Source organism: Uloborus diversus, chromosome 9 (assembly GCF_026930045.1).
Source record: "Uloborus diversus isolate 005 chromosome 9, Udiv.v.3.1, whole genome shotgun sequence".
Classification (NCBI taxonomy): domain Eukaryota; kingdom Metazoa; phylum Arthropoda; class Arachnida; order Araneae; family Uloboridae; genus Uloborus; species Uloborus diversus.
This window is the reverse complement of record NC_072739.1, coordinates 155,619,468-155,647,232: the sequence shown is the minus strand read 5'-3', so window position 1 is coordinate 155,647,232 and position 27,765 is coordinate 155,619,468. Positions and strand designations below refer to the sequence as shown.

Genomic DNA, 27,765 nt, shown 5'->3' with positions numbered 1-27,765 from the left:
ATTGAAAGATGTGTGCGTTGCACCTCACTATTGAAAAAAAAAAAAAAAACTTTAACGCTGATAGAGTAGAACCTTCATTAAGGGACACCTCTATTTAAGGGACATTTTTTCTAGTCCCAGTCCCTTTGAATAGGAATTTCTATGTATTTACCTCTAATTAAGGGACAGTCACAAAGCCCAAAAAATGCAAAAAATAATGTATAAGCTCATAAGAAATTGAATTTACTGGAATTAAAGTGTCACTATTCCTCTAAAAATTATTTGAGGTAAGTTTGACATACACATATGTGAATCCAGTAATGTATTGTATAAAAACTTGCTGAAATTGACATGCATGATGTGTCCTCTCAACAACTTATTCAAGTAGATTCAAAGCTGATGCAGAGTGCACACAGCAACTAATTAACTTGGTATATTAAATTTAAAATTTGAACATTAATCGTAATTCACATAGTATTACATTGTAAATTACATAACGTAAAGCAAATATATGTAATGAATTACTTCAAAATTATTTCTGTATGCTACAAAACTTTGCGATTACAAAATTTTTGATTAAAGTTTAATTAATACAATAATATAAACTTAGAAATCTGAATAATTATGAATTTTATTCATAATGAGACATTTTCAGTACATAATATTAAGTGTGAATAGTTAATGTTTATTGTGATATTATACGACTAAGTACACGGCATGCATCAATTCATCCACCTCCGAATAAGGGACACCTCTATTTAAGGAACAAAATGTCTGGTCCCCTTAGTGTCCCTTATTGAGATGTTCTACTGTATTAGCTATAGCTATTCTACCAAAAATTATGGTTATCACAAACTTGGCAATATTAGTGAAAATGTGAACGAGATGCAAACACTTTTAACTACTCTGCAGTAGAGATGAGACGGGCTCCGCCCGGGCCCGAAGTGGGCTCGAGCTCTGGAACTGAAAACAGGTTTCGGGCTCTAGAACCGAAAACAGGTTTCGGGCTCAGGCTCAAGCACAGATATTCAATCGCCAATCTGCATTCAAAGCAAATAAACATTTTCCTACTGTGAGAAAATGAAAGGAACATTTAAATCAGTTCAATCAATGTCAAATCCCCCCCCCCCTCAAAAAAAAATTAACGCTTATTTATAGTGTTTTTTTTTGCCATTACTATTGCAATATGTCATACAGTAATGCATTTGAAGTGGAGCATTTTAAGAAAACTTAGAAACTTCTGTTAATGAAGAACATTTGACGTAACATTTTTCATTAACAGATCATGTCAGACTGTAGAAGGCTCGGTATTTGATACAAGAAAGTTTCCTTCGGGCTCGGGCTGGCTCAGATTTTGGTCTGAGACAATATCACTCGGGCTCGGGTGGGCTCAGTTACAAATTTTCGGGCTCGGGCGGGACCGGGCTCCTAAAAATGAGCCCGAACTCATCTCTACTCTGCAGTAGTGTTTTAAAACAGTTATTTGAGAATGCTCTGATGTTTCGTTTTAGACCTGAAGATTCTCCATATTGTGCTAAAGTTTAATAAAGTACAAGGGTATAGAAAGAAAGAAAACGCTATCTTACACATGTCTGGTGAAACTATTCAGCTGAGAGTATTATAGAAATGTGCGTGTTTTAAATAAATGTATAGCATGCAAGAAATATTGTATTAATTGTTTATAGATGTTGAGAGAATGTATATAAAATTCTAACATTTAATTGGTGCTTACTTGCAAAAGAAATGGCAGTCAGTTGCAAATTACTGAAGTGATGAAAGTGATTTTGAAGGAGTGTGATAATTTTTGAATAGCTGTTTAAATATGCACATAATATCTATAGATTTTTATTCGAAATCAATAACTCATTTTTAACTTTCAACAGTTCCATCCATACTCTGGGCGAAAAAGTTCATGAGCATGCCTTTTTTTATATAAAAAAAGTAAGGAGAATAATATATTTTACAAAATATTAGTTGTGAAAGTTTTCAAGTGTAACATTTAAAATGCTTGATTTAGTGGAAAGAAAGAGGCAAGGGCGCCCATATGCAAAATTGTAAGGGGGGCTTAGATATTTTCCCCATGAAAACAAGATTTCAGGCAGATTAGCATCATTAAAATGTGACATTTTTAATAACTTATTCATTAATGGCTGGAGAAGAAATGTATTTACATTTTTGCAAAGAAAAAAGTACTAAAAGCAAGGAAGTTCTAATTTCTAGGGGGGGGGGGCTTGAGCTCCCCCCCTTATCCTCCTATATGGGCGCCCATGGAAAAAGGGCGTAAGTGACAAAAAAGGAAGTCAAGTGAAACAATAGCAAAGCAAGTCAGGTAGGAGTTTTCATTTAGTAGTCCTTCTAAACCATGTTGAATAAGAGTTAAAATATAACTTCTGATTCGTTTGCGGACTGTTTTTTAACAGTCGTTCAAATCTTCAATATATTTTTCTCTCCTCTCAAGAGAAGGTTGAAATATCAAGATGGCATCCTTTTTATTAAATAAGCATGCAGTTATTTTTACAAAAATTAGAAATATTATAATGTTGAGGGAGCCATATTACTTAATCTCCTATGACTCTTTTTAATGGAATGTTTTGAATAATGTAATTACATTCCTTATAGTCTTAAAAAAGAAGTTTGGTGAGACCATGGAATCTCGCCTGATAGCATCTCTCACCATGAAACGGATGGCTGCTTTTTTTCACCAATGTAGAGAGAGGGGGGATAGGGGTCAGAAACCCCGTAAAGCACTAAAACTATGATTATAAGTAACTCCCTCTTCCCAAAAATTTCTGGTATGCCACTGGTGTTTTGCCTATCATTACAGTAGTTCAGTAAATTTTCATATTTGTCACTTATCCTCCTTTGTTTAATAGTTGCCTCATCTTACCTTTTTATTTTAAAAGCATCAGGTATTGAGTATCATAAATTTTAATGTTGTTCAGTGTTGAAAAAAAAAATCAGTTGTCTGGTACTATACAACGAAAGATTAGTCCATGACAATTTAGTAACTATTTCAATTGCCTTGTTCCATCATGACATTACCTTACACTACTTTGTTCTTTCTTGACATACTTGCTCTCTTCTTTTGTGAAAGATCCATAGAAGCGCTACCTATTCTAACATGATATTCAAACGAATAAATCCATGATAGGAAATGGATAAAATTTTCTCCTTGCATTGTTTGTGTTTTTTCATCAAAATGTTTTTCATCATACCATACATTCTCGAATATTACCCCCCTTTTTTTAAAAAATAAGGTTCATAAATTAAGATGCTGTCCTTGATCCAGAATGTAACATTGTGTTATGTTATTTTTCCAATTATCATTTAACAACAGGGTTAATAATGGACAATTTGTTATTCAACTGTGTGGAGTTGTAATGGCGTTTCTGTTTTCAAAGTTGTTTTTAGATGTTTCAACTGTTAATCATGCAAACATTAAAAAAAAAAAAACTATATGAAATTGAAATACGGTTTCCATTTGCTTTGAGGTGTTCTAAATTATTAATCATGCAAAAAATAACTGTGCGAAATACTATTCGGGATTGTATGATATGTTGTTTTGACTAGAATGTTGTCGAGTATTATTGATGTTTTATGTATGTACAAATATGTGTGTATATTAAAACTATTTCACATATATTTTTATTAATTTAAATTATTTTTCATAGAAATGACTTCTTCCATTCAAAGTTTAATTCCTTTTGCAGTGCCAAAGATTCAGTTTTGGAAAATTCTATTTATTAGCAAAGATAAAAGAAAACCAAGTTATTTTAATGGTCTTTCATTAAGGTATTACCTTACAATTAAAATAATGATATGAAGTTAAAAAAAAAATGTTTCGGTTTAGTTATGTTATCAGCCATATAATAGTCGGATTAGGCAGTCTTGGTATCTAATTCCAATTAAAATAATTAAAATAATAAATCCTTACAATTGTTAGTGAAATGAAACCATTTCAATGAAGAAATAGCATAATTGATTTGAGTACCATTCCAATTTGGCAGACATAGCAAATTTATTTGCTGTTCATACATAAACATTTAAATTACAGCACATAATTTTACGGTATTAAAGAATTAAATTTATTTATGTATTTAGTAATATTAATTTAAGTATCACAAAATAAAAATCCTTCCTTCAATTAAAAACATCATTTGTGTATTCCTTGATTGCTTTGGCGAAGAGCATTGGTGACCCGGCAACAAAACAGAGTAAAATTAAAATTAGTTGCAGTCATTTGTCATTAATTATGATTCGATAACCTTATAGAATAATATCATCTGTTCCATGCTAAACAAACAAATGTGAAAAATCTCGTTTCAAATTCAATTTTTACTGTGGTACTCAAAAAGGGATACTGGCTATAACTACTTCAAACGATAGTGTTTTTCACTCTTAAAGTTGTCTATAAAATTAAAACTTTAAAAATAACTAAACGCATCAAAAGGAGAAAAATAATATTCAATGTTTTGGCTTTCCTGAAAAGTGCTAATTTTCACATTAGTTAGTTTAGCACGGCATCGACGATATGTGCTAGGAAAACACAACCTCACTTCCAGTGGGATGAAAAATGTAATTTTCTGTCCTTTTGGGACTGAGAGATCACCTCTTTTCTTTTCACCACAATGTGGAGAGGTGCATCTATTGATTGTGACAAAAAGTTATTTTTTATAATCTTTAAAATCATTTGCAACATCTTAAGTGTCTTCCAAAGTCACAATACACAAGGTCCATCTGCACCGTGTGAATAAACACAAGTCTAGTGTAAACTAATTTATTTTTTCTGACAGTTTTCGTAGTTCTTTTTAAAAGATTAAATTTTTTAAAGCATACAATCTACAGATGCATGTACTTTGTAAAAAGGTCATTTCTCTGATTAATTAATGTAGTTTTTAAAACTATACCAGTAGTAAGTAATAAGTACAATTTAGCTTAATTATAATGTCTTTAATTTATTGACAATGGAAAATATATTTTTTGTTGTTTGCAATTAATAATTTTAAGATGTGTGTACACTAGCATCAATGTATTTTTTCTCCAGAAGTGTACCTGAATGTTTGGTTGTTTTTCTAAATGTTCTTGTCCTTTGAAATTTACTCTTAGAAAATCCAACATGTTAGTAAATAAAATAGAATAGAACTTACTCATTGATCATAAGTCTGTAAAGTATTTAATGAGTAAAAATTATCAGGGATTTTTAAATGACTATTTATTTGATCACATTCACTAATGATGGGAATGCCCACATCTGCAGTCTCACAATTAGTAAGAATATTAGACCTAAAATTGGATCCCAGAATATTAACTTCGGCATGTATCATATTGACTGTAACTTCACAGATATATGCATATTCACATGCAGTATCAGATTCTTGAAGACGAGTTCCCTTTGTTTTAATTAATAAACATTTAATATGTTTTTACACTAAAATCTACATTTAAAGAAAAAATGTCTAATATATTGTGATAAATGTTATGAAAAGATTTAGCTCATAATCAACATATTCCATGTATCCAAAATTTTCAAGGTTGTTTTAATTTTGATAGTTATGCTTTTTTGCTTATAGTAAAGCAAATAATAATTGCTCTGTAAACCTATTTCTGCTCCTCATTTAGAGCTAAACATAATTAAATATGTTCAATGTTTTTTACTCCCGTTGAAATGACCAACAAAACGAATTGAAACATTTTTAGAATCATCCAAATTTATTATCCCTTCTCTAATCTTTTTCTTCACATTTTTGTACTAGAGGCACACAGATAAATTTACGCTAAAATCAAGAAAATCATAGTTCAATTGACATTTTAAAAAACTTTTTGAAAAGTTTTGAATTCCTTTATTTTTATATGTTCATTCATATTTAATACTGGTCATTTAGCCCTATTGCATGATTTAAATCTGCAAATGGTTTTGTAATGTTTCTTAAAATGCCTGTTTTCATAAAAATCTAGCTAGTAAAAATTTATAAATTTATCTCCATTGCAAAAGTTTCTAGCCCCAAAACCATGCAGTCATAACCTTTTCACTTTTCTTCATTGTTGCTGCACATTAAAAATATTGAATGATGCCTTGAAAATTTACAAACAGTTTGTTTGCAAGTTTCTGTTTAATTATCATATTTGACTGTAAAAAACTATTTTTTAAATCAATATATTTTATTATCTTTTTACTGAAAAACATCTTTCCTTAGAATCTAATGGAAACTTTTTTTTTTCAAATTTTTAAAATTATTTCCTGTTGTGATTTTACCAAAGTTATGAATGTTTCGGTTAAGTTGATCTGTTTGGTACTACCTCAAAACTGGTGTGAACATCTGGTTTTACGTATATTGAAATTACTGAAAAAAATTGCTTTTTTTTTCTCTCTAAAAAAAATTTCAAAGTTTTTATCGCAGTCGAATTTATTTTAGATTTGTTATGCTTTTCCAATTTCGAAATTTCTCTAGGCTGCCAATTTATATAATTGTTACTCTTGTTAATACAATTCTTTGACATTTTCATACACATTCCAAATGTACAAAAAGATCACTCAGATTTATAAACAGTTTTAGTATAATTTTTATATGATGGTTTGGTTGCACCAGTGTTTTTTAAGTAGTTTTCTTGTTGAATTGCTTATGTAGCAATTGTTTTACATTTGTTGATGCAAAGTTTTTTTCCTTTGAATTAAATTGTTAAAGTTGTATTGAAATATTCCCTGTGTATTTTTATAGCATTTATTTACTGTTTATTATTGAGAGATCTGAGAAATTTAATAAAGTATATATTGTGAATTAAACATCGCTTTTTCATTTCATTAATGATTTAATAAGAGCATACTCATGGTACAGTATGATTTATGGATACCTTATTTAGTAGAATAGAAATGTAAAAAGTTGCAGATCGGAAAAACAATCTAAAAAAGCAAACAATAAAAGAGAAACTCATCATTTATTTTGATCTTTCTTTATATTTTATAAAACGTAACAAATTTGTTTTTGCTGTCATTATCACTGGCAAATGTTCACCTAAACTCTTCCGTTGCTGCTTGATCTGTAAAATAAAGTAAAACAATAATATAACTAGGTGAAAAGTTTCTTTATACTCTTCATCACATTCTGTAACGTTTCCACAGTAAAGGAAAGTTAACACTCGTTTTAATGGAATTTTAAGAGCATGATGTTTAGTGGTAATGTATGTTTGAAAGAGATACATTATATAAAGCAATTATTACCACATAAAAAGCTCCCATTTAAGGATAAAATGCTCTAGAATGTTTCATACTATTTTGTTTTCTTTTTGGAATTTTTTAAAGCAAGCAATGGAAGAAGCGGAAGGAACTGAAATACAGTAATCTTCACTTAATGTGATCGCTTTAGGGCTCTAGTGATTTTGATAACAAACAGGTCAAAAAATTCTTTATTTACCAATATAAGTCAAGCATACTCAGTTTTAAGTAAGCTTTTATATCAAACAGAAATACAATCAAAAGGAATAAAAACACTGATTTGGTAAAATATACAAAATTGAAGGAGAAATTTTATTTAATAATTATTGGAAAATAAACAGCACTGGGATGTTCACAAATCAGACTCCTCCACAGTCATTCAGTGCTATTCTGCTGAGATTTGTGATAAAAATACACAATTAATGAACAACCCCCTTACCATTATATCTCCTTTTTGCAAATAAATGAAATACAACTCCTTAGATCCTCAATATCTTTCTAAATTTGCATTGAACTGGAATTTTTTTTATCAGTTATTTTGCATACAAAGTTGAGGAATTATAAAAGTTAAACATTGCTGTCTTTTTCATATGCACAAAAAAAAGCTTTAAACCCTGATATTTTATTTAATAATATTTTTTTTCTTCTGTTCTTATTTTGAATGTCAGTACTATTTTCTTGTAAAGGGTGTCCCAAAATTAACGCAAGATTTGATTTGCTGCCATTTTTGAAATAAATGGTTGGCAACCCTGAAAAAAGAACAATTCGACAGCTGAGAGCTTAGGGTAATCAAAAATGGAGCGTTATACGATACAATAACGCGCTTTCATTAGTGAACATTTGTTTCAAAAATAATTAAAGTTGAGGCTGGTCAAGCAGTTTACTGTTATTGGCGCTCGGTATCGCAACATGGTAATGCACGGGTGGTTGTGGGCTTGTTGACATAGACCTTTGAATTCAAATAACCCCATAAGAAGAAATTTAAAAATGTTAAATCACACGATCTAGGGTGCCAATTCTGATCACCAAAATGAGAGAGTACGCGACCAGGAAATGCCTTATGCAGTCATTGAAATGTTTCACTCTCTCTAGCTGTATGGTACAATAACACCCCATTTTTACTAACCCTAAACTCTCAACTGTCAAATAGTTTTTTTTTTTTTTTTCATGGCTGCCAACAATTTATGGAAAAAATGGTGGCAAATTCAAATCTTGCGTTAATTTTGGGACACCCTTTATATATAAGTTCTGCCTACTAACCTCTTCAAAACATGCAAAAAAAGGTAGGCATTTCTGAAAGAAATTCTCAAATCTTTTTGAATATAGATGCTATTTCTACTGACATAGCAAAAAAAACTATTTTTGAAAAATTACGGCTTATTACCAACTTTTTACAAAATAGGATGATCGACAAATCAATTTTTTCTTCCAATTTGTTGTGTTCCCACTACATGCAGGCATGATTGCACTTGAACTAGAAAAAGCGAGTTGAAATATAACTTTTACATGGCCCAGATTACAGAGCAATTGATCAAGTATTTCTCAAGCGAGCAGCAATAATAATAATAAAGTGGGACCTCCATATATCGAAGTAGCAAATTGCCGAAAAAAATTCGATATATAGAAATTTCAATATATAGAAACGATCTTATTTTATCCTAAAAATCTCCTAAAACATTAAAATTAAAGCTAATTTTCGTGTATGATACCTAATTTCTAATTTATACGAGCATCGGATTAATTGAAAGTTAATTAAAAAAATAACAGAAATTACATTTTTGTGCCTTCATACATCTTTATTCTTTGTCAATTCAACTTGATTCGCAACATTAAGGGATTTTCGTTTTGACAAATCGAGAGAAAAGTAAAAAATTAATCTACTTAACTTGAATGATTTTTACTGCAGCTAAAACGACTAGGAACGATAATCAACAGACAAAAGGGATGACTTGAAATTGATTTTACAACGTTACTGGTTATAACTAAGATATTTGAAATAAACTTGAGGGAATTTAAGAATTCTAGAACGAAACAACGAACTATCTACACACCCTTCAACCCCAGATTCCTTATGAGTTTCGTAGCAACCTTTAGTGAACGTAATTTTCTCCCCTAACCTTTATTTATCATGAGACAAACAGTCTAAAAAGGAAAAAAAATCTACGAATGTCTCAAAAAAAAACATTAAATTCGATATATAGAAAATTTCGATACGTGGAAGTTCGATATATGGAGGTTCGACTGTAGTTGAAACATAACTTCTACATATGGCCCAGATAGCAGAACAACTGATCAAGTATTTCACAAGCAAGCAATGACAATAACTCTCGTTGGCTTTGTAGTTTTTTTAGCTATCCCTATATAGCAAAATTGACATTCTGAATCCGAATATGTTGCCCTCTTTCTGTAATAACGTCCTTTTCTTCAACTTTTAATTTTCACAGACCTATGCTTTCAAGTGTTTGTTAGCTTATCCCTAATTTTCGTTAGCATAAGAAAGCTTGTATATAATTTTTATGAACAAGTAGACTTCATTTCTAAATGAGAGGTATCCTTTCTAATACTAACATGCCTTTTTTACATAATATCTTTTCAGAGGAATTAACATGCAATTCCACACTCTAATGAGATTGCTAATTCATAAAATGTTCTAAGAAATATCATCTAGCAGTTTAGCATCTGCTCAATCTATTAAGCTTCGTACACAGACAACTTGGTACCAGGGCCCCCCGAAGAGCTGACGGCGCCCCTCCCCCCCATACACACAGAAAAAATGAATTTAGTTATAACATCAGTGCATCTTATGTGTGAACGTGTCATACTTGCATATTTTAAATATTAATGAACAAAATAATCAGAAATACAAATTAAAAGGCAAGCAATGAATCTGTTTCTAATATTTATTATGCATTAATACCCCAAAAACTTTTTGAAAAATGGAAATGTTTAAAATCTAAACTTTTAACTTGTAAAACGTTACCCTGCAAGCTAAAAAACAAACAGTTAAAACTGAATTAGTTACTCATATTGATCAAACTAAGAACAGGAACAAATAATTTGTTAATTATAAATAGAAAATGTATTTATCGAAGTTGATTTCATTCAAGTTAAATATTGATCTGGACTCATCCAATGATTCCTTTCAAGAGTTTTTTGGTTTTACTTGTACCAATTTAATACCAGCTTTCATACATGTTAAAAACAAAGATGTCATTTTTTTGCATAAAATTTTTGTAAATTTCAGAAGAAAGCCCCCCCCCCCCCCCAAATACTCAGCAACATCAATAATCATTGCGTTTTTGGAGCTTTAATTTCAAAAAAAATTATTGGCCATAATATTACAAAATATGGCTTTACAATTGCATTTTTAAGACTTGAGTTTCAGAAAATATTCGGGCAAGGGTCCCATTTTTATGTAACAAGAGTATTTCAAATTTCCATTCCTAATTCATTCCTGTTTTAGTGATTCTAAATAGGATCAATTGCTCTCAAAGAGTGAAATGTTGTTAACATTGGATAACGCTAGAACAGGATTTTATTTAATACTAATGGTACCCGCTCGGCATTGCCTGTAGTAGAAAATTAAAAAGATCATTTGATTTGCCTGTATATTTACAAATAATGGATGATGAATTTCTCGCCAATTTGCTATGTTCATTTGCTTGCCCATGTTATGGTTTCACGTTATGACAATTTGGTAATTTACTCATCCATGTTATAATAATTTGCTTGGGAAAATGTTCTTAAAATTAGAATAGAAAAAGAACAAAAACGAATTCTCAAAAAATCGCTTCGAGGTGCACACCCTGATGCTACAAACTAATTCTGTACTAAATTTTCGTGAAAATCAGCCGAACAGCACTATGCGTGGTCACAGAGAGACATCTCGACAGATATCCAGACAAACTTTGAGCTTTATTATTAGTAAAGATAAAGATCAAATACAATATTTTAAACTCCATCTTTATGAAAGCTGATTTCTTTAAAGTAAGACAATAAAAGCATAATTTAGGTCAGCAAAAATGATTTAAAAAAATAACGTAAGTTACATACCTTTCCTTTTAGAAGAGGTAAAAGATGAGTTAGTTTATCTACAAGGCAAATTTCTTGAGCAATACCATCTAAATGATCCTCTGCGAAAACGTCCATAATAACATCTAAGGATTCAGCAGTGAGCCAAATGTCTGAAACCTTTGCACTGATTTCAAGCAAAAATGTACCTATGATCTAATAATGGAGGATAAATTAGCGAAATCACTGCAGGGAAACATTTACATATTAATTATCATGAGAGATAAGTTCATAAAATATTAATAGCTACATGAAACATTTTACAAATTAATTACAGTAGAGTCTCAAAATTGTGAGGTAATTGGGGCTTAGGACACCTTGGATTACTGAAAACTTTAACAATCTGAAAAATTCTTAGTCATTAAAATTTTTAATCTATTTGAAGGACATAAAGACTTGCAACCATTATTTCCTTCTACACAGTCTTGCATAATATAGACGAACACGCGAACGGCGTTCGCAGAAAATTTTTGGTTCTGCAGAAATTTTTTTAAATTGCTAACGTTAATTAAAAAAAAAATTAAATAAACCCTTTAAATTTCTGTTGAAGCCTTTTTTTTTTTGAAAAAATTTTAAAGCACTTGTATGAAAAAAAATTGTTTTGGCAGTTTTTCTTCTGTTGGTGACAAATAAAGCATAAACAATATGTTATTATAAAAAAAAAAAAAAAAAATTAAATGATTTAAAGCACTTTTTTTTTCTTTTTCATATTTGAATATAAAATTTAATTCTTTATTCAAGGGTGAATTAGGCAAAATAATTATTTGCAGAAAATTTTCCAGTTAGGGTTTGTGTTCACAGTAAGCTTTTCATTTTATCTTTAAGTCTGCTTCTACAATGGAAATTAATAATTGTCTTCAAGAAAACTTCACTTAAATTTTAACATTAACTTTTATTTTAATTACTCTTAAGCATATTTTGACTAGTTTTTATCAAAGAAGTCAGAAAGTATTTATGACTTGTAGGCAACCGAAAAATCAGGGCCGTATACAAGGGGGGGGGGAGGTTTTTAGGGTTCAAACCCCCCTCCAAAAAGTTCGGTTTGACATTTAAATGTTTGTTTATATTTAAAAATTTCCAAAAAATATTGTTCCAAAACTCAAATGTCTTTCATATGTATATTAATTACACAAAATGCTTTCATAAGAGATAACCCGACGACCTGAACATTAGCACAAATAGTGCAAAGCTCTGCATGAAAGTTTTTAAATTCTCCCAAAAATTATTTTCTAGTTAAGGTCATGCAAAAAATGCATTTTTTGAATATCACCAAATTTATTTTTACGCCTTCAGCAAAGGTATATGTATCTATATAAATGAATATGTATGTATGGTTAACATTACAGCTTGGGTAATTAGCAGTCTTAATTAATAAGGGTAATTAGTAGACTTACTGCTACTTACCCAAGCTTTAAGTTCCATTCACAAGTTGTACCGTACCATGTTGCGGACACTCGCTGGTGAGATGAATTTATTTTATCTACCAGTTTGTTGGCCGCTCTCAGCTTCCATGACATGACATCTGCCTCCAGCTCGGTTATTCACTGTTCCAGGCTGAAGAGTTCTAATAAGAACAAAACTGCAGTCTCTAGATGTGACAACCGGGCTGTCTGGTATTTTGCCTGTAATTCTCTTAGGGGTGGTAACTTACTGCTAAATTGGTTTGTTCAACAACACAACCAAAACGTGAATTCTCTATTTTTCACCGGAAGTGGTAAAGAAAAATCTTTCAAATGATGCCCTATGAAATTTGATGAAGTGTTGAGAAAATCCCCCCCCCCCCCCCCCTCCCTGACAAAAATTAAAAAATACACCTGTGAGAAATAATAAATCTGATAAGCTTGTCATCAATATTGCTTAGTTTGGTTAGTGTTTTTTTTTAAATATAATGTCCAATGTCATAACTATACAGAAACTAACTCACTAATAGTATAGTAAGAAAAACAACGTTAAAAAAGCACAAATTTGCCAATTACAGCAGACAAGTGTTTCGGCGTTACAGGGAACGCCTTTTTGCGTGCAAAAAGTAATGAGCTTATGGATGAAAAGACATCCGACAAAAGCGTTCCCTGTAACGCTGAAACACGTGTCTGCTGTAATTGGCAAATTTGTGCTTTTTTAACGTTGTTTTTCTTTCTTTACTGTTCAGTACAAAGGTATTTACAGTTCGACCTCCATATATCGAAGTAGCAAATTTCTGGAAAAAAAAAATCGATATATAGAAACGATCTTATTTTATCGTACAAATCTCCTAAAACACTAAAATTAAAGCTAATTTTCGGGTACAAAACCCAATTTCTAATTTATACGAGCATCGGATTAAATGGAAGTTGAAAAATATAAAATTAACAGAAATTACATTTTTGCGCCGTCATACAATCATTTCTTCTGCAATTAACTTGATTCGCAACATGGAGGGGGTTTCGTTTAGACAGTGTAATCGAGAGAAAAGTAAAAAATCAGTCTACTGAACTTGAATGATTTTTACTGAAGCTAAAAAGACTAGGAATGACAATCAACAGACAAAAGGGATAACTTGAAACTGATTTTACAGTGTTACTAGTTACAACTAAGATTTGAAATAAACTTGAGGGAATTTAAGAACTCCAGAACGAAACAACGACCTTTCTACACACCCCTAAACCCCAGACACCTTATGAGTTTCGTAGCAACCTTGAGTGAATATAATTTTCTCCACTAATTTTCATTTTTCATGAGACAAACAGTCTGAAGTGGGAAAAAAATCTACGAATGTCTCAAATTTTTTTTCGATATATAGAAACAATTTTTCTATGTAATGAACATAGAAATTTGCTGTGATTTCGATATATAGAAAATTTCGATATGTGGAAGTTCGATATATGGAGGTTTGACTGTATTTATTTTCCCTAATAGTATATCAAAATGCAAAAAATACTATACTCACTGCAATGAGTTTGGAACTAAGTGGAAGTGTCAGATTTCCCAGAAGACAGCCGATGGTTCCCATAGCTCTGATTATGTTGACTTTGATGTTGGAGTCTTGGCATTGATGGTAGATGTTGGTGAGAAGCTCTAAATCAGATTCTGTAAAACTGCTGAACAGAGATGAACAATCTGCCTCGGCCAATTTCTGGAGTACAGCACTCATAGAGCTGGTAGCAGCTTCGAGTTGATCAGTGTCAGATATGTCTAAATATTTTAAACATGTTTTTGAAAAAACATATAAAAGGCTTTATCTTATTAGATAAAGAAAACAAATCAAAACATACAATTAGAAAAGATGTCAGTGGCGCAGCCAGAAAATTTTTGTCGGAGGGGTTTCCAAGATTGAAAATTGTTGCTTTCACATTAATTTATAATGTGAAAATATTCAATATATGTAATCAAAGAGTTTCTATGGAGTAGTACTTATTCATTTATAACGCTTGCTAAAAATAATTAGTAGTTCCCGTTGATATCACTATGATTTTAAAACGAAGAAAGTGGGAAAAAGCACAATATATTTACTACTAGTTTTACTGTAATCTTACATTCTTTTTTTTTTTTGTAAGTTTTTCTCCTCCTCTTCAAATGCATCAAGAGAGAGCACAATATATTTATCATTAGTTTTACTTTAATCTCATATTCATTTTTTGTGTATTTTTTGCAAGATCACTATTCAAAACCTTCTCTTCAAATACAGTAAAAGCTCGTTAAGTCGTCACTCAAGGGACCAAAAATTTTTGACCACTTATGCGGAGTGACTACTTATGTGGAGTGGGAAATTAAGGAAGAAAACAAAAAGTCTTACAAATATTCATGAATAGCAGTAGAGTTCTGTGAGAAAAACAATAGCTTATGTAATTAATGTCTATAAATTAGTGGAAATTTTAAAAAGGGGGAAAAATACTAATGAGACAGTTACTTTGTTTTGTTTCCTCTTACTTATACATTACTTAATAACAACTTATTTTAATGTAGTCACAGTACATTTAATACAATCCTTCAATGTCGACTGATGATATTGTTGCTTACGGAAAAGAACTATCTCTTCTAACGTAAATCAAGCTTTAAATTTTGTGTTTTTTGTTCCTTGTGAACGGATGTTAAATACTGACTAACTTTCTCCAGCTATCAGATTTTGTCTGTCTTGCTGGAAGGCGTTAAATTCATATTCTCGGCACTTGGCAGAGTCACAGCAAGAATTATTCTTTGAATGACCAGAACCGAGGATTGAGATTTCAAGGAAAATAAATATCAAACAGCCTTTCAACTAAGTCCGATACTATTTTCTAAGATCCGATAAGGAAAAGGAATTTTAGAAAACAACTTTTGAGTGACTAGTTAAGCGGGTAAAATTAAATTTGGTGACCAGTGAAGGAGGGTCATTTTGCATTACTGTCGATGAGACCTTGTCGGGACCAAAGAAAAACGACCACTTAAACGGAGTGACCACTTAACCAGTCGACTACTTATTGAGGTTTAACTGTATATCAATGTCTTTATGATTATCAAATGCCAGCTAAAAATGGTTTCAATTATTCGATGAGAATTTGGAATGAGTTCAGAAAATCTGGTGTGATAGGCTCTCTAGGTTTCCCTAAAAAGGATTTGTGCAGTGCTGGAAGTGCTGAGGGAGCATGATACCTTAGGGCCGTTTCCATGGACACTTTTGACCCCAGAAAAAACCTGCTTTGCACCCCATTCCGGTTATTTGTGGGGTTTATGTGAAATCTCTCCTCTTACTAGCTTCTGGAATGAAAGCGGTGTTTTTACCCAGAATGCATTACGCGAAACAAGTTCATCTACTAGCCGCTAAGGAGGCTGGGTAAAAACCACTTCCTCTGGTACAATGGGAGAATTTCTTTTTACATGGAAACGGGGAATTTTTCAATTGATATTTTGTGGAGTCAGAGCGGGATTTACTCGGTCGAAAGGTGTGTTATAAACGCAGCTCTTGTTGCACTTCATTAGCACCATTTTGGCTCTCTTATACTGGCAGGGATGCTCATCATAAAGTATTACTTACATATTTACGGATTGGAAAGTAATTTGTGACTGCTTCCCAGTCATTAAAGCAGCAAAGATTTTTTCGGTACCTATCTCGCTTGGAAAAGTTTAAATACCGTTTTTTCCCCTGATTTGTATGGTAGACGTGAATGTGTTTAAGTTATGGGAAGGGTTTAACCCCAAAACCCCTCCCGTGGCTGCGCCACTGAAAGATAAATTGGTTGAAAAACAGAAGAAAGCGTTTATAAATGCAGGGTGCCAACTGCTCTGCATCTTGCGGAGTTGTTCCGCAAAAATAGTAAAACTCGGCAAAAAAGTTATCTTGCTCCGCATTTCCCGGCCGAGGGTTTTCAAACATGACTTAGTGTTTAAAGCTGTTTTTCATTTTTATCCTAGTGCTTAAAATGATTATCAAAGCTCAAAAACTGTTTTAGATATGTGGTTTTAGTTATTTTTTATTGAATTTTATGCAAAATACCTGGCTGCTCCGCAAAATTTCAAAATGCTCCACAAAACCACCGCAGATGCTCCTCGAATTGTTTCCCCAAAGTTGGCAACCCTGTAAATGACACATTTTCCCAACACATTTAACATATCGCCTCCTTGGTCACAATGTGTCACACTTCACTTCCTCTCATTACACATTACGTAACATGTTTGTGTAATGAGAGTTGTTAGTTTTTTAAACACGTTTTTTAAAAATCTACATTAAAGGATGAATTTAAAAATACATTTTTTATCATAAGAAAATCAATAAACTTATTAGATAAAGAAAACAAATCAAAACATAGAATTAAAAAATTGAATAAAAGATGCATTAGTTGAAAACCAGAAGGGGCTGTCCATAAATGATGCACCTTTTTCCAACATATTTGAAACAGTATGTTACTTTCTATCACAAAGTAACATACTTCGCCTCCCTCGTTGCGCATAATGTTACATTACTTAAACATGCTGTTACTAAAAATTCTTTTATATCAACCAACATAAGAGGTGTCAAACTTCTTGCTACCCCCCTGCCCCTTATCCTTTGTCACAAACTGTCAAAACTTCACGACCCAACCCCCTCCCTTTTCAAAGCATGGAACCATTTGTGGACAAACCTTAAGTAAAATTAAATAGCATTAAACTAAAGAATTTAACACAGAAATATATGTTTCTTTCATATCTGCTTTCTTTAGTTTTGCAACTTTTCTTACTTGACAAATACATTAGGAAAAAGAATCATCAACAGACAAAAACAATATCACGCAGTTTGACAGCATACACATTTGAAACAGTAATTTTTAATTTCAATCACTGAAGATAACTATCTAACAATCCTTAGCTTAATTTTACTCTTCATACAAAGTCCAAATTGCGTCGCAAAAATGAATCATTCTTGAAGTTGGTCTCCTTAACGAATCTCCTCAGATGTTTTAGCATTTTTTAAGACACCAAGATTTTTGTAATGGCTGCCTTAAGTTGTAAACTCAAAAATTTTTATTCTGAATTGAAAACACATCTACGAAATATTTTCAAGGTTTAGTTTTCAATACTTAGTTTTTTATTATTTGCAGTCCATTTGTTTTGAATTATTTTCTAACATCAGATTTGGAAGTTGTGATTATTTATTTATTTTTTTGCATTCTTCCAACTTTATAAATGAAAAAAAAAAAAAGGCTTAAAAGTGCAATGAATTTGCTAAAAAGAATTTCTTACATTTAACACATTTTTGAAACTGTACAACTTCAATTATTTCCTTTTACCTGTTTTTTTTGAAAAGTAGGTTGGCAATATTCATCCATAATTCAAAATAAATGCTTTGGGCCTCCAAGATCATCCATTTCCAGACCCTGAACCATATTGTTCAAGCATAGAAGTGCTCGACACCTGACTGTACTTAACCTTTAAAAAGTACAAAAAGTAACATTAAAAAAAAAGAAAGAAAAATACAGTGAAGCACCGTTTATACGTTTCTCTTTTATACGTTTTTATCAATTATACGTTTTTAAAAATTGATCCCTGCAAAGTCTAATACACAATTAAGTTATACCTATTATACATTTTTTTCGTTTGTACGCTTTTTTCATACAGTTCCTTCAAAAACATATAAATGGTGCTCCACTATACTAACTTTTTAAAAATTGGAATTTTATGTTAAAACAAGTTAGAATTAAATTCGTTTAATTATATGTTTCCTGATTCACCAGTTTGTCTTATTAGACCTGTTTATTATCCGAATGTTTGATCACAAGTAAAAATTAATTGCATAGAAATTTTGTCTAATAAATTCACAAAAAATGTAAAACATTTTCCTCAAACACATGTCAAACTGAAATCACTCAATGATGGGCCTCTTTCATACTGCTTATTTATTTTTAGAGTTACACAGTTTAAAAAATTAGATAAGACAGTTGACATTTTTTATACAATGCATGCAAGTGTTGTCCCTATAAAACTTGTCAAAATAGATTTGGAGACTGTCAAAATGAAATTTTTTGGTTGTCTAAAAGTTACACCAAAATATCTTTAGACATCATGATAAAGACAAATCAAAATTCTTTTTGGGCTAATTAAAATGAAATTTTATGCTGAAATATAAGTGATAAATTTTGCGTGAAGACAATACATCCTCTTCATTATAGAAGGAAGTAAAAGCATATACAGTCAACCCTCGTTTAACGCTGTTAATTCCTTCCAGACTTTACCGCGATAACTGAATTTCCACAAAGTAGGATTATGTATTTATAAACCGTATATTTTCCTAATTGGAGCCCATAAAACTTATTTAAGACAATTTAAATAGGTTTTTAACATAGGTAGAGCCCCCTAGACATGAACGTTTACATTTGCATTACTTAAAAAATTGCACAAAATATGAGAAAATGAGATATGTTAGACGTAATAGGTATCACTAAAATAGTTTATTATTGGGAAATAAACTGCACACTCATGCAGTTTGTACACACTACTACTAATCCATGAAAATAGCTCAACTTGTTCGATGATGAATTAATTGCCAGTTAGTGATTTACAATTACAGATGTAATATACAGTGACTTATACTTTTCAGTTAGTGTTTAACGATTAAAATGAGATAGCGATTCCCAACTCTTTCTTCGACGATTTTATACCTCCACTCCCTCAAATAGTACAGCTATACAGCCCTCAGAAGAGCTTACCTTACTTAAAAGACATACTTTGTTATTCTTATGAAGGAAACAGTTTACACAAGCGCATAAAAAACTAATTACTGTATTTGAAAAAAAAAAAAAAATCGCGATGTAGTGAAGCCGCGAAAGTCGAAGCGCAAAGTAGCGAGGGACGACTGTATCTGTAACAAACAAACTGCCACCTCAGTAAATGCGTCTATTTCTGCCTCTAAACGGGATGTTTGCCTCTCCATCTCATCGGTGATCAGACTGTGTATGCTCCTTTTATTATATAAAGAAAATTAAAAAGGCAAAAACTCACTTCGATAAAATATGTTTAGCATCAGAACTTTCTGACAATGATTGCACAATTTCATCAGATGGAATAACTATTTGGTTAGTTACTTTTTCTAACAGTTTTCCATTAACAATGATACCATGAATTTCACACGGAACTCTCAAACCAAGCTGTAAATGAAGAGAAAAATATGCAGCTGAATTGCATGATAATTACATTAATTTTACTACTTCAGATTAAAAGATTAACATACCTTGATAGGAGCTACCGTGTTTTCATCAATATCCATTTCAGTTTCATCACAGGTGTCACTACTAGACATATCATCCCAGTCATTTGCATCTAAAATACAGTAAAAGCTTGTTAAATCGTCACTCAAGGGACCAAAAATTTTTGACCACTTATGCGGAGTGACTACTTATGTGGAGTGGGAAATTAAGGAAGAAAACAAAAAGCCTTACAAATATTCATGAATAGCAGTAGAATTCTGTGAGAAAAACAATAGCTTATGTATTCAAAAAATCAGTAATCCGTCATAAAGCACAAAAATTGCAAAATATTGCAGACACGTGTTTCGGTGTTACAAGGAACACCTTTTTCAATGCAAAGAAGTGTGAGCTTCTGGATGAAAAGTCATCCGAGAAAAGCAACTTGATGGAACAGGAGATAGTATAAATATCAAAAAGTAGAAATTAAACAAAACAAAAAAGATAAAATGACACCTGGAGGCAAAATTTATTGTATAATTCCATCAGGAAAAAACTGTTAAGTAATAAATCTTCCAAGAAAACCCATAAACAATGCAAAAAGTCCAAAAATGAAACCACTCTGAATAAATTAGCAATAAAATTTACCAGCGGGAAAAACTATGTATGAAAGCAATGTATCAAACGGAGAAATGCAGGAAAAAACAAAGTGAAGGATAAACATATTGGAATTAGTAAATCACGAAACGAAATAAGAAAACAAAAAATGAAAAAATAAAAGTAAGAAATGTAGGACGTTTACATAAAAATAATAGAAAAACTAAACCAATTTTAACAAAGGAGTCCACACAGAAGAAAAATAAGGAATTGCAGTAAGATAAAGGTGTTCCTTGTAACACCAAAACACGTGTCTGCAATATTTTGCAATTTTTGTGCTTTATGACGTTGGATTACTGATTTTTTGAATCTTCAGCACAAAGGTATTTATTCGTTAAATAGCTTATGTAATCAATGTCTATAAATTAGTGGAAATATTAAAAAGGGGGGAAATACTAATGATCGTTACTTTGTATTATTTTCTCTTACTTATACATTACTAAATAACAACAACCCTTTTTAATGTAGTTACGGTACATTAATACAATCCTTCGATGTCGACTGATGATATTGTTGCTTACGGAAAAGAACTATCTCTTCTAACGTAAATCAAGCTTTAAATTTTGTGTTTTTTGTTCCTTGTGAACGGATGTTAAATACTGACTAACTTTCTCCAGGTATTAGATTTTGTCTGTCTTGCTGGAAGGAGTTTGATTCTTATTCTCGGCACTCGGCAGAGTCACAGAAAGAAGTATGCTTTGGACGACCAGAACGAAGGATCGAGATTTCAAGGAAAATAAATATCAAACAGCCTTTCAACTAAGTCCGACACTATTTTCTTAGATACAATAAGGAAAAGGAATTTTAGAAAACAACTTTTGAGTGACTAGTTAAGCGGGTAAAATTAAATTTGGTGACCAGTAAAAGAGGAACATTTTAATTTTACATTACTGTGAATGAGACCTTTTCGGGACCAAAGAAAAACGACCACTTAAACGGTCGACTACTTATTGAGGTTTCACTGTATATACATTGTTAACTTCAAACAGGCTAAGCAGTCATTAATTTATTTAATTTTAAATGCAGCATTTAAAAACAAACCCCTAAAAAATTTAGAAAAGAAAATTTGAAAATCATTATTTTGGGCAAAACTGATATGTGTTATAGTTATTTTTAAGAGGTAAGAGCGATCATAAAGAAAAGTTTGAATCTATATCTAAAAAATGTACTGGTTGTTGGAGAAATATCCTTAGGGGACCCTTCATTTATTACGTAAGGGTCCCGAGGGGGAGGATGTTGGAAAAATCTCTACATAAACTTACTTGGGGGGGAGGGGGGGTCAACCCCCCCTCATCGATTTTTGTGCAGGAATTTTAAATTTAAGTAGTACATGTTTATTGTGTTAATTTTAATGTTAGTTTGAACTAAGGGGACATTCATTAATTACGTACGGGTCCCGACGGGGAGGGGGGGGTTGGAAAAATCTCTACATAAACTTACTGGGGGGGGGGTTCAAACTCATTCTTACGTAATATTTTCCAAGTCGATATTTTACATTAGAAATTGCGCGGCCAAATGGTTTGGCAGGGGTTATATTTCATTTGCGCCTGGAAGGTAATAAACGTATAAGGATGAGCTGTTTTTTATTTGTTTTACAAAGAATGAATACTGAATAGTTTGAAATCTAATAAAAGAATTGCACTATGTGTGGCGAGTTTTATTTTTAATTAATATCGTACCTTCTACAAAAAAGTGTCGATAAAACAGTCAGTCTAGATTCCAACTTTTTAGTAAATATTTCTTTACACAAAAGGGTTTAATTTTTTCCAATAATTAATTTTTGATTCCAACCCCATTTTTTATTTGTTTTACAAAGGGTGAACAGTTTGAAATGTAATAAAAGAATTGCATTATGTATGGCAAGTTTTATTTTTAATTAATATTGCACCTTATACAAAAAAGTATTGAAAAAAAGGCAGTCTAGATTCCAACTTTTTAGTAAATATTTCTTTACCACAAAAGGGTTTAATTTATTAATAGTGAATTAAATTTCGATTTCAGTGATATAAAATTAATTTTATTATTTGAGAAACGAAATGGAATCTTACGTAAGAAAAGGGGGAAGGGGTTTGAAAAATCTTGCGTACCCTTACATAGGGGGAGGGTGGTCAAAAATTGCTAAAATCTTCCTTATGTAATTAATGTGTGTGTGTGTGTGTGAATGGCCCCTTACCATTCAAAACATCAATAAACATACTAGCAAGTGAAATAAAACAAAAACACATTTTCCAGTAAAAGAATAAAACACCCTAAAGGTTTTTCTGCTATTAATGGCCTAAAGTAGAGGACACTAGTTGCTAGACAATTGAACTAAGAATAGAAAATGGAGACTGCATGTGAGAAGGCTGTGTTTATTATGGTTAGCTGAAACAAAATCAGTTAACCTTACGAGAAAATTTCCTCTGGATTAACCATTAAAGTCCACCAAGGTGAAACCTGATGGATCTTTATGGTCGAAAATTTCTAAGCATGGCTGTGGGTAATTTTCTTTTCGCTAACTACAACAAACACCAAGCTTTCCCCTGCACAGTTCCCTCCCGGAAGGAAGAAAAATGGAGCTTTGCAAGATTTCTGCGAAAGGAAAAGGTGAAAAGAGAAAAAGAGCCCAAAATCATGGACCTCCCACCCAGGGCCGGATTTGGAAGTGTTTAGGCCCCGGGGCAACGAAGGAGTGGAGGCCCCTAATCAGGGTTCGAAAAGATAATCATATTTTCGAAAATATCCGATACTTTGATATATATCCGGATATTTTGATATATATGTATATATATCCGATATTTACCACCCGTGAAAGTTAGGATATTTTATAAAAAAAATCTGTTGTGGGGGCCCCTTTGTTGTGGAGGCCCCAGGGCAGTAGCCCCACCTGCCCTCCCCTAAATCCGGCCCTGCTCCCACCACTCTGCTTTAGGGTAAAGATCAGAGTTTATTTTGGTTGAAAACAAAATAAAATGTTCCATTGAAACATCTAATTTGTCACCAAATTCAAAGCGCAACATATACCATATGTTATTTACTTATTCTGAAAACTAGATCATAGCTCTTTTTTTTAATTGTAGAACAGTTATGAAACTTGGATTGTACACAAAAATTGAAGGTTTTCTGAAATTCCATAATCAATAAGAAGGTAAAATATGAGACAGAACAGAAAAAATTAAATTTCCCCAACTTCTTTTTTTTTTTCCTTCCAAAACTAATAAAAATTCAAGCATTGAGAGATAACTTGCAAATTTTACTCCCATAAAATAAATTTCACAGATAACTAACTGCCTTGTAGCAAAATTTATAAATGGATGCAAGTTATAATATTTATACAATTGTCTTGTACATAAAAAACCCCCACTCAAAATAACTTTTTTTTTAATAAATATGAATTCATTTAAATTTTTAATAAATAAGTATTAACTTGCTGTCAATAGATGCAAAAATTTGCTTTTTATTAAGGATTGAAAAAATACAATGAGAAAATATTCATGCATGATTAGTTGTTTAGTCTATATGACGATGTTTGTCAAGGTTTCGATTTTGAAAGCAAACTGATACACAAGAAAAGTAATAGAAGTATTTTCTTATGATTAAAAAAAGTATCTAAGGCATAAAATTCTTACCATCGCCAAAGCATATATTGGTCAAAATTTCTAAGGCTATTTGCTTTGCAGGGAGAACATTGTCCAGGATTTTCACTGTTTTTTCAATTTCATTTTTCTGTACAGAAAGTGAAAAGAAAAGAAAAAAAATTTCATTGGCAGCAAAAATTTAAGGAAACAAATGTGTAAAAAATATAGATCATAATGTAAGCGGTTGACAAAAACTTTCAATTTATGAAATGAATTTTCAGATTTTATAAATATAGGTACAAAATTTCTCTCTTTTTAGTAGTGAGAATACTTGTATATCTCAGCATTTTCATTCTTTTAAAGGATTTTTTTTTTAATTTTTTTTAAGGAAAAAAAGAAGTGGAGAAAAGGACTTAAGTTAAATATTTTTAAAAAGGATTTTTTTTTTTTTTTTTTTTTTCAAAATTAGTAACAATGATCAAATTTTGAGAAAAAACATTGCAAAGATCTGCTGCATTAATGCTTTTTCGAGTCAAGATTGGTTCTAATTATATTTTAGAAAGATATTTAAAATGGAAATTTGTAAAATAATACAAACTTTGCAATATGTTTGGATACTTATGAGTTTGTCAATTTTCATTAACAAATGAAACTTGATATGTACTATTTAAACGTACTATTTAAATCTCAGGCTAACATGGATATTAGGAAAAATTATTATTTCAGCATGGTAGTGGAACCTTGGAACGGCTTACCGGAAGAGGTGGTAATGAGCAAGGGAGTAGATTGTTTTAAGAGGGCCATTGATCTTCACTGGGGATTGTAAATTGACTACGACCAGTCTAGCTGGGCCCAGAGCCTGTTGCTGGTCGTCACTTTTGTATTTGTATTTGTAAATAATGTTCGAAAAATTTTCAGAATTTCTAGAAATTTCTCCATTTTTTGGGCATTAATGAATGTTAGATTTCACAGGCAAGGTTTCAAGAAGCAAGGTTTTCCAAAACTCCGGTTTTTTTAAAGATCAGCCCAAGTGGGTTTTAATGGGATCTTTTAGATTTTATGCATAACATCAGTCTGTCAGAAGAGAACCCTTTTAGCCTATGAGAACTCAGTTTAAAAAAACATTGTTTCACTTTTTTTTTATTTGCAAAACTATTTTTTTTTAAAGCTTAATACAGACAATAACATTGAAAAGAAGCTAGAAAAAAATGCCACAGTTACTCTTTCTGTTACTTCAGTTTATTCAATGTTCAGGTTGATTGGTTGGGGTAATCTAAACTGAGTTTTTTGCAATGGGTTAATTTTGTTAAAGGATTAAATTTTCATATAAATTGAAGTCATTATATAGGTACATAGAGAGCCATACTAGTCATGTATCTAGTTAATTTTTTGTTTAAAAACATATAAGGCTCTCTTAAGAATAATATTTTTTTTTAAACAGTTAACTGATGTTAAAAATTAAGGATAATTTCTTAAAGAAATGGAAAAAAACTTAGGTATTCGGTTAATTTTCAAAGTTTGATTTCTGTCGGATTTTTTTACTTAATGTTATTTACAATGGTATTTCAATATAAAATGGCTGATGAATACAAGGGTGCCCACGGGGGGGGGGGGGGATTATGGTGCAACTTGTGCCATCAAAATTTTCGGGGGGGGGATATTTCAATTTTTTATATTTATTTATTAAAATTTATTTGTTGATTTATTTTTAATTTAAGTTATTTATTTTATTTTATCTTATTTTGTTTATATTTAATTTATTTTATTTATTTAGTTTGTGTGTGTGTCATTGGCGTAGCACAGAATTTTCTAATAAAATAATGATAATAATAATAATTAAAAATAAATAAATAAACAAATGAATAAAAATATTTAAAAAAAAAAAATAATAAAAATAAAAAAGAGAGTTAGAAAATAAAAAATAAAAAAGGGAAAGAGGGTTGGGAAAACTTTTGGGGGGGGGGGGGAATTTGTGCCATTGAACTTGGGGGGGATTGGCACCCCTGGATGAGTATGTATTGAGTATAATTTAGTTCCTCAGACCTATTTATTTATTGTTTTTTCATATGTCCATGGCACAAGGCCTCTGTCTGTGGGGTGAACGGGGTGTTGTACCCACAAACAAAAAAAGTAATTTTAAAGAAAAAAATTTTGCAGTTGAAAGCTTTGAGATTTTCACCTGACAAAAATTGCCAAGTTAGATGATAAGTTGTAGATTCTGCCAAAAAATTTTACCGATCGATTATTCATTCACAGGGAATAGCAAAAATTGAAAAGTAAATTTTGTCCGTGTGTACAGCAGCTTCCCCTGCTAACAACTTACTTAAATCATTCCATGAATGATTTTTATAAAAGAATTTTAATGAGTAGAATTCAAAAAGCATGCAAGCTATCTATTTTCATGCTTTGTCAATATACTGAGAGTGATTCTTCAAGATATCCACTTTTGTAAAATTAATTTATTATGAAATCTTTCTGAAAATAAATATGAAAACTATCTTTAAGAGATATTATATGGCAGCTATGTTAAATAACTTGTAGAGAAATTTGAATTTCAAGTGAATTATTATTTTGCAAAATAAAATAAATTATGAAAACTGACATAATATTTTGTTGGTGTTATATTTTCTTTCTTGTTTGATAAAATTAAAAACAAAATTATGAAATTGATGGTTGAAAAGATACTCTAAGCTTTTATTCATCAAAATTGATGCACTTATGGGTAAAATCATATTTAAATATGCTTTAAGTCAGAAAACGATTTCAGTTGTTTTCAATAAAACAACAAAAATATATACATTCCCACCTCGATTTTATTAGTCTTTTTAAGAAACTCACCCAGTGTTTTTTTTTTCTTTCTGGGAGGGGGGGGGCATCGAAAACTCTGTTAAGAAGGCTTGTTGACTTTCAAATTTTGCATCCTGTTTGTTAAAAAACTTTCCAAAAGCAAAATTTTAGGAAATATTCCTTAAACAGTATCTCCAATTAAATGAAGATTCTGCTTCTACAGGAAAACCTATCCAAAGATAAAAACTATTTCCTCTCATTTTAAATTACTATAAAACTGAATGTTTTTGAAATTTTGCAAAAAGCGATGTTTTTCTTCTTCAAGTAAAAATTAATATTTGTCCAGAATGCATTTACCTTTGCATCAATGTCTTTTTCTTCATGGTATCTATTTGACCGTTCAGCCTAAAATTGGAAAGGAGCATGAGACAACCTTCGCAGTGTAATGAAAATTTTAACAATTTTCAACCTTTATAAAAGCAACAATTAGACAAAAACTCTAACTTACCTTATGACTAGCGATTTGTTGTGATAAGAGCTCTAAAGTTGGAGTGATAGATTCATTTAGTGTTAAATCCACGACTTCAATAATAGAAGTAGCAGCGTCGTTCAAAGTATTATTTAAGTCACTGGAGAAAACATTTAATATAATTCCTATTGAAAAGTAACAAAAACTTTGTTTATTTGAATGCAACAACATAGGCTGAATAAGATAAAACTATTAAAGATAAAATGTAAATCAAATTATCCACATTTTGGCAATTCTAAAATTTAGCAGGATTTTTAGGCTTTTGATTTTCTTCTTTTTGAAGGAAATATTTTTTGGGGGTTTGGTTTGTTCTAGGGTTTTATGGCACTAGAGCCTTGACAGGCTATACTGTGCCAAAAAATTGTT

General features: G+C 31.2%; 1 protein-coding gene and 1 pseudogene across 1 annotated transcript in view; one reads left to right on the top strand and one right to left on the bottom strand.

The window, feature by feature from the left end:
* Positions 1–6,759, top strand: part of LOC129229944 (alanine aminotransferase 1-like) — a 57,824-nt pseudogene extending 51,065 nt beyond the window's left edge.
* A 136-nt stretch (positions 6,760–6,895) lies between these two features.
* Positions 6,896–27,765, bottom strand: part of LOC129230571 (HEAT repeat-containing protein 3-like) — a 98,671-nt gene continuing 77,801 nt past the window's right edge. The window contains 10 exon segments of the mRNA XM_054864976.1: positions 6,896–7,014; positions 11,243–11,416; positions 14,187–14,432; positions 17,982–18,026; positions 18,028–18,118; positions 19,688–19,833; positions 19,917–20,005; positions 24,135–24,231; positions 27,228–27,275; positions 27,379–27,524. Coding sequence (XP_054720951.1) covers positions 6,913–7,014; positions 11,243–11,416; positions 14,187–14,432; positions 17,982–18,026; positions 18,028–18,118; positions 19,688–19,833; positions 19,917–20,005; positions 24,135–24,231; positions 27,228–27,275; positions 27,379–27,524 — 1,184 coding nt within the window. The 3' untranslated portion in view covers positions 6,896–6,912.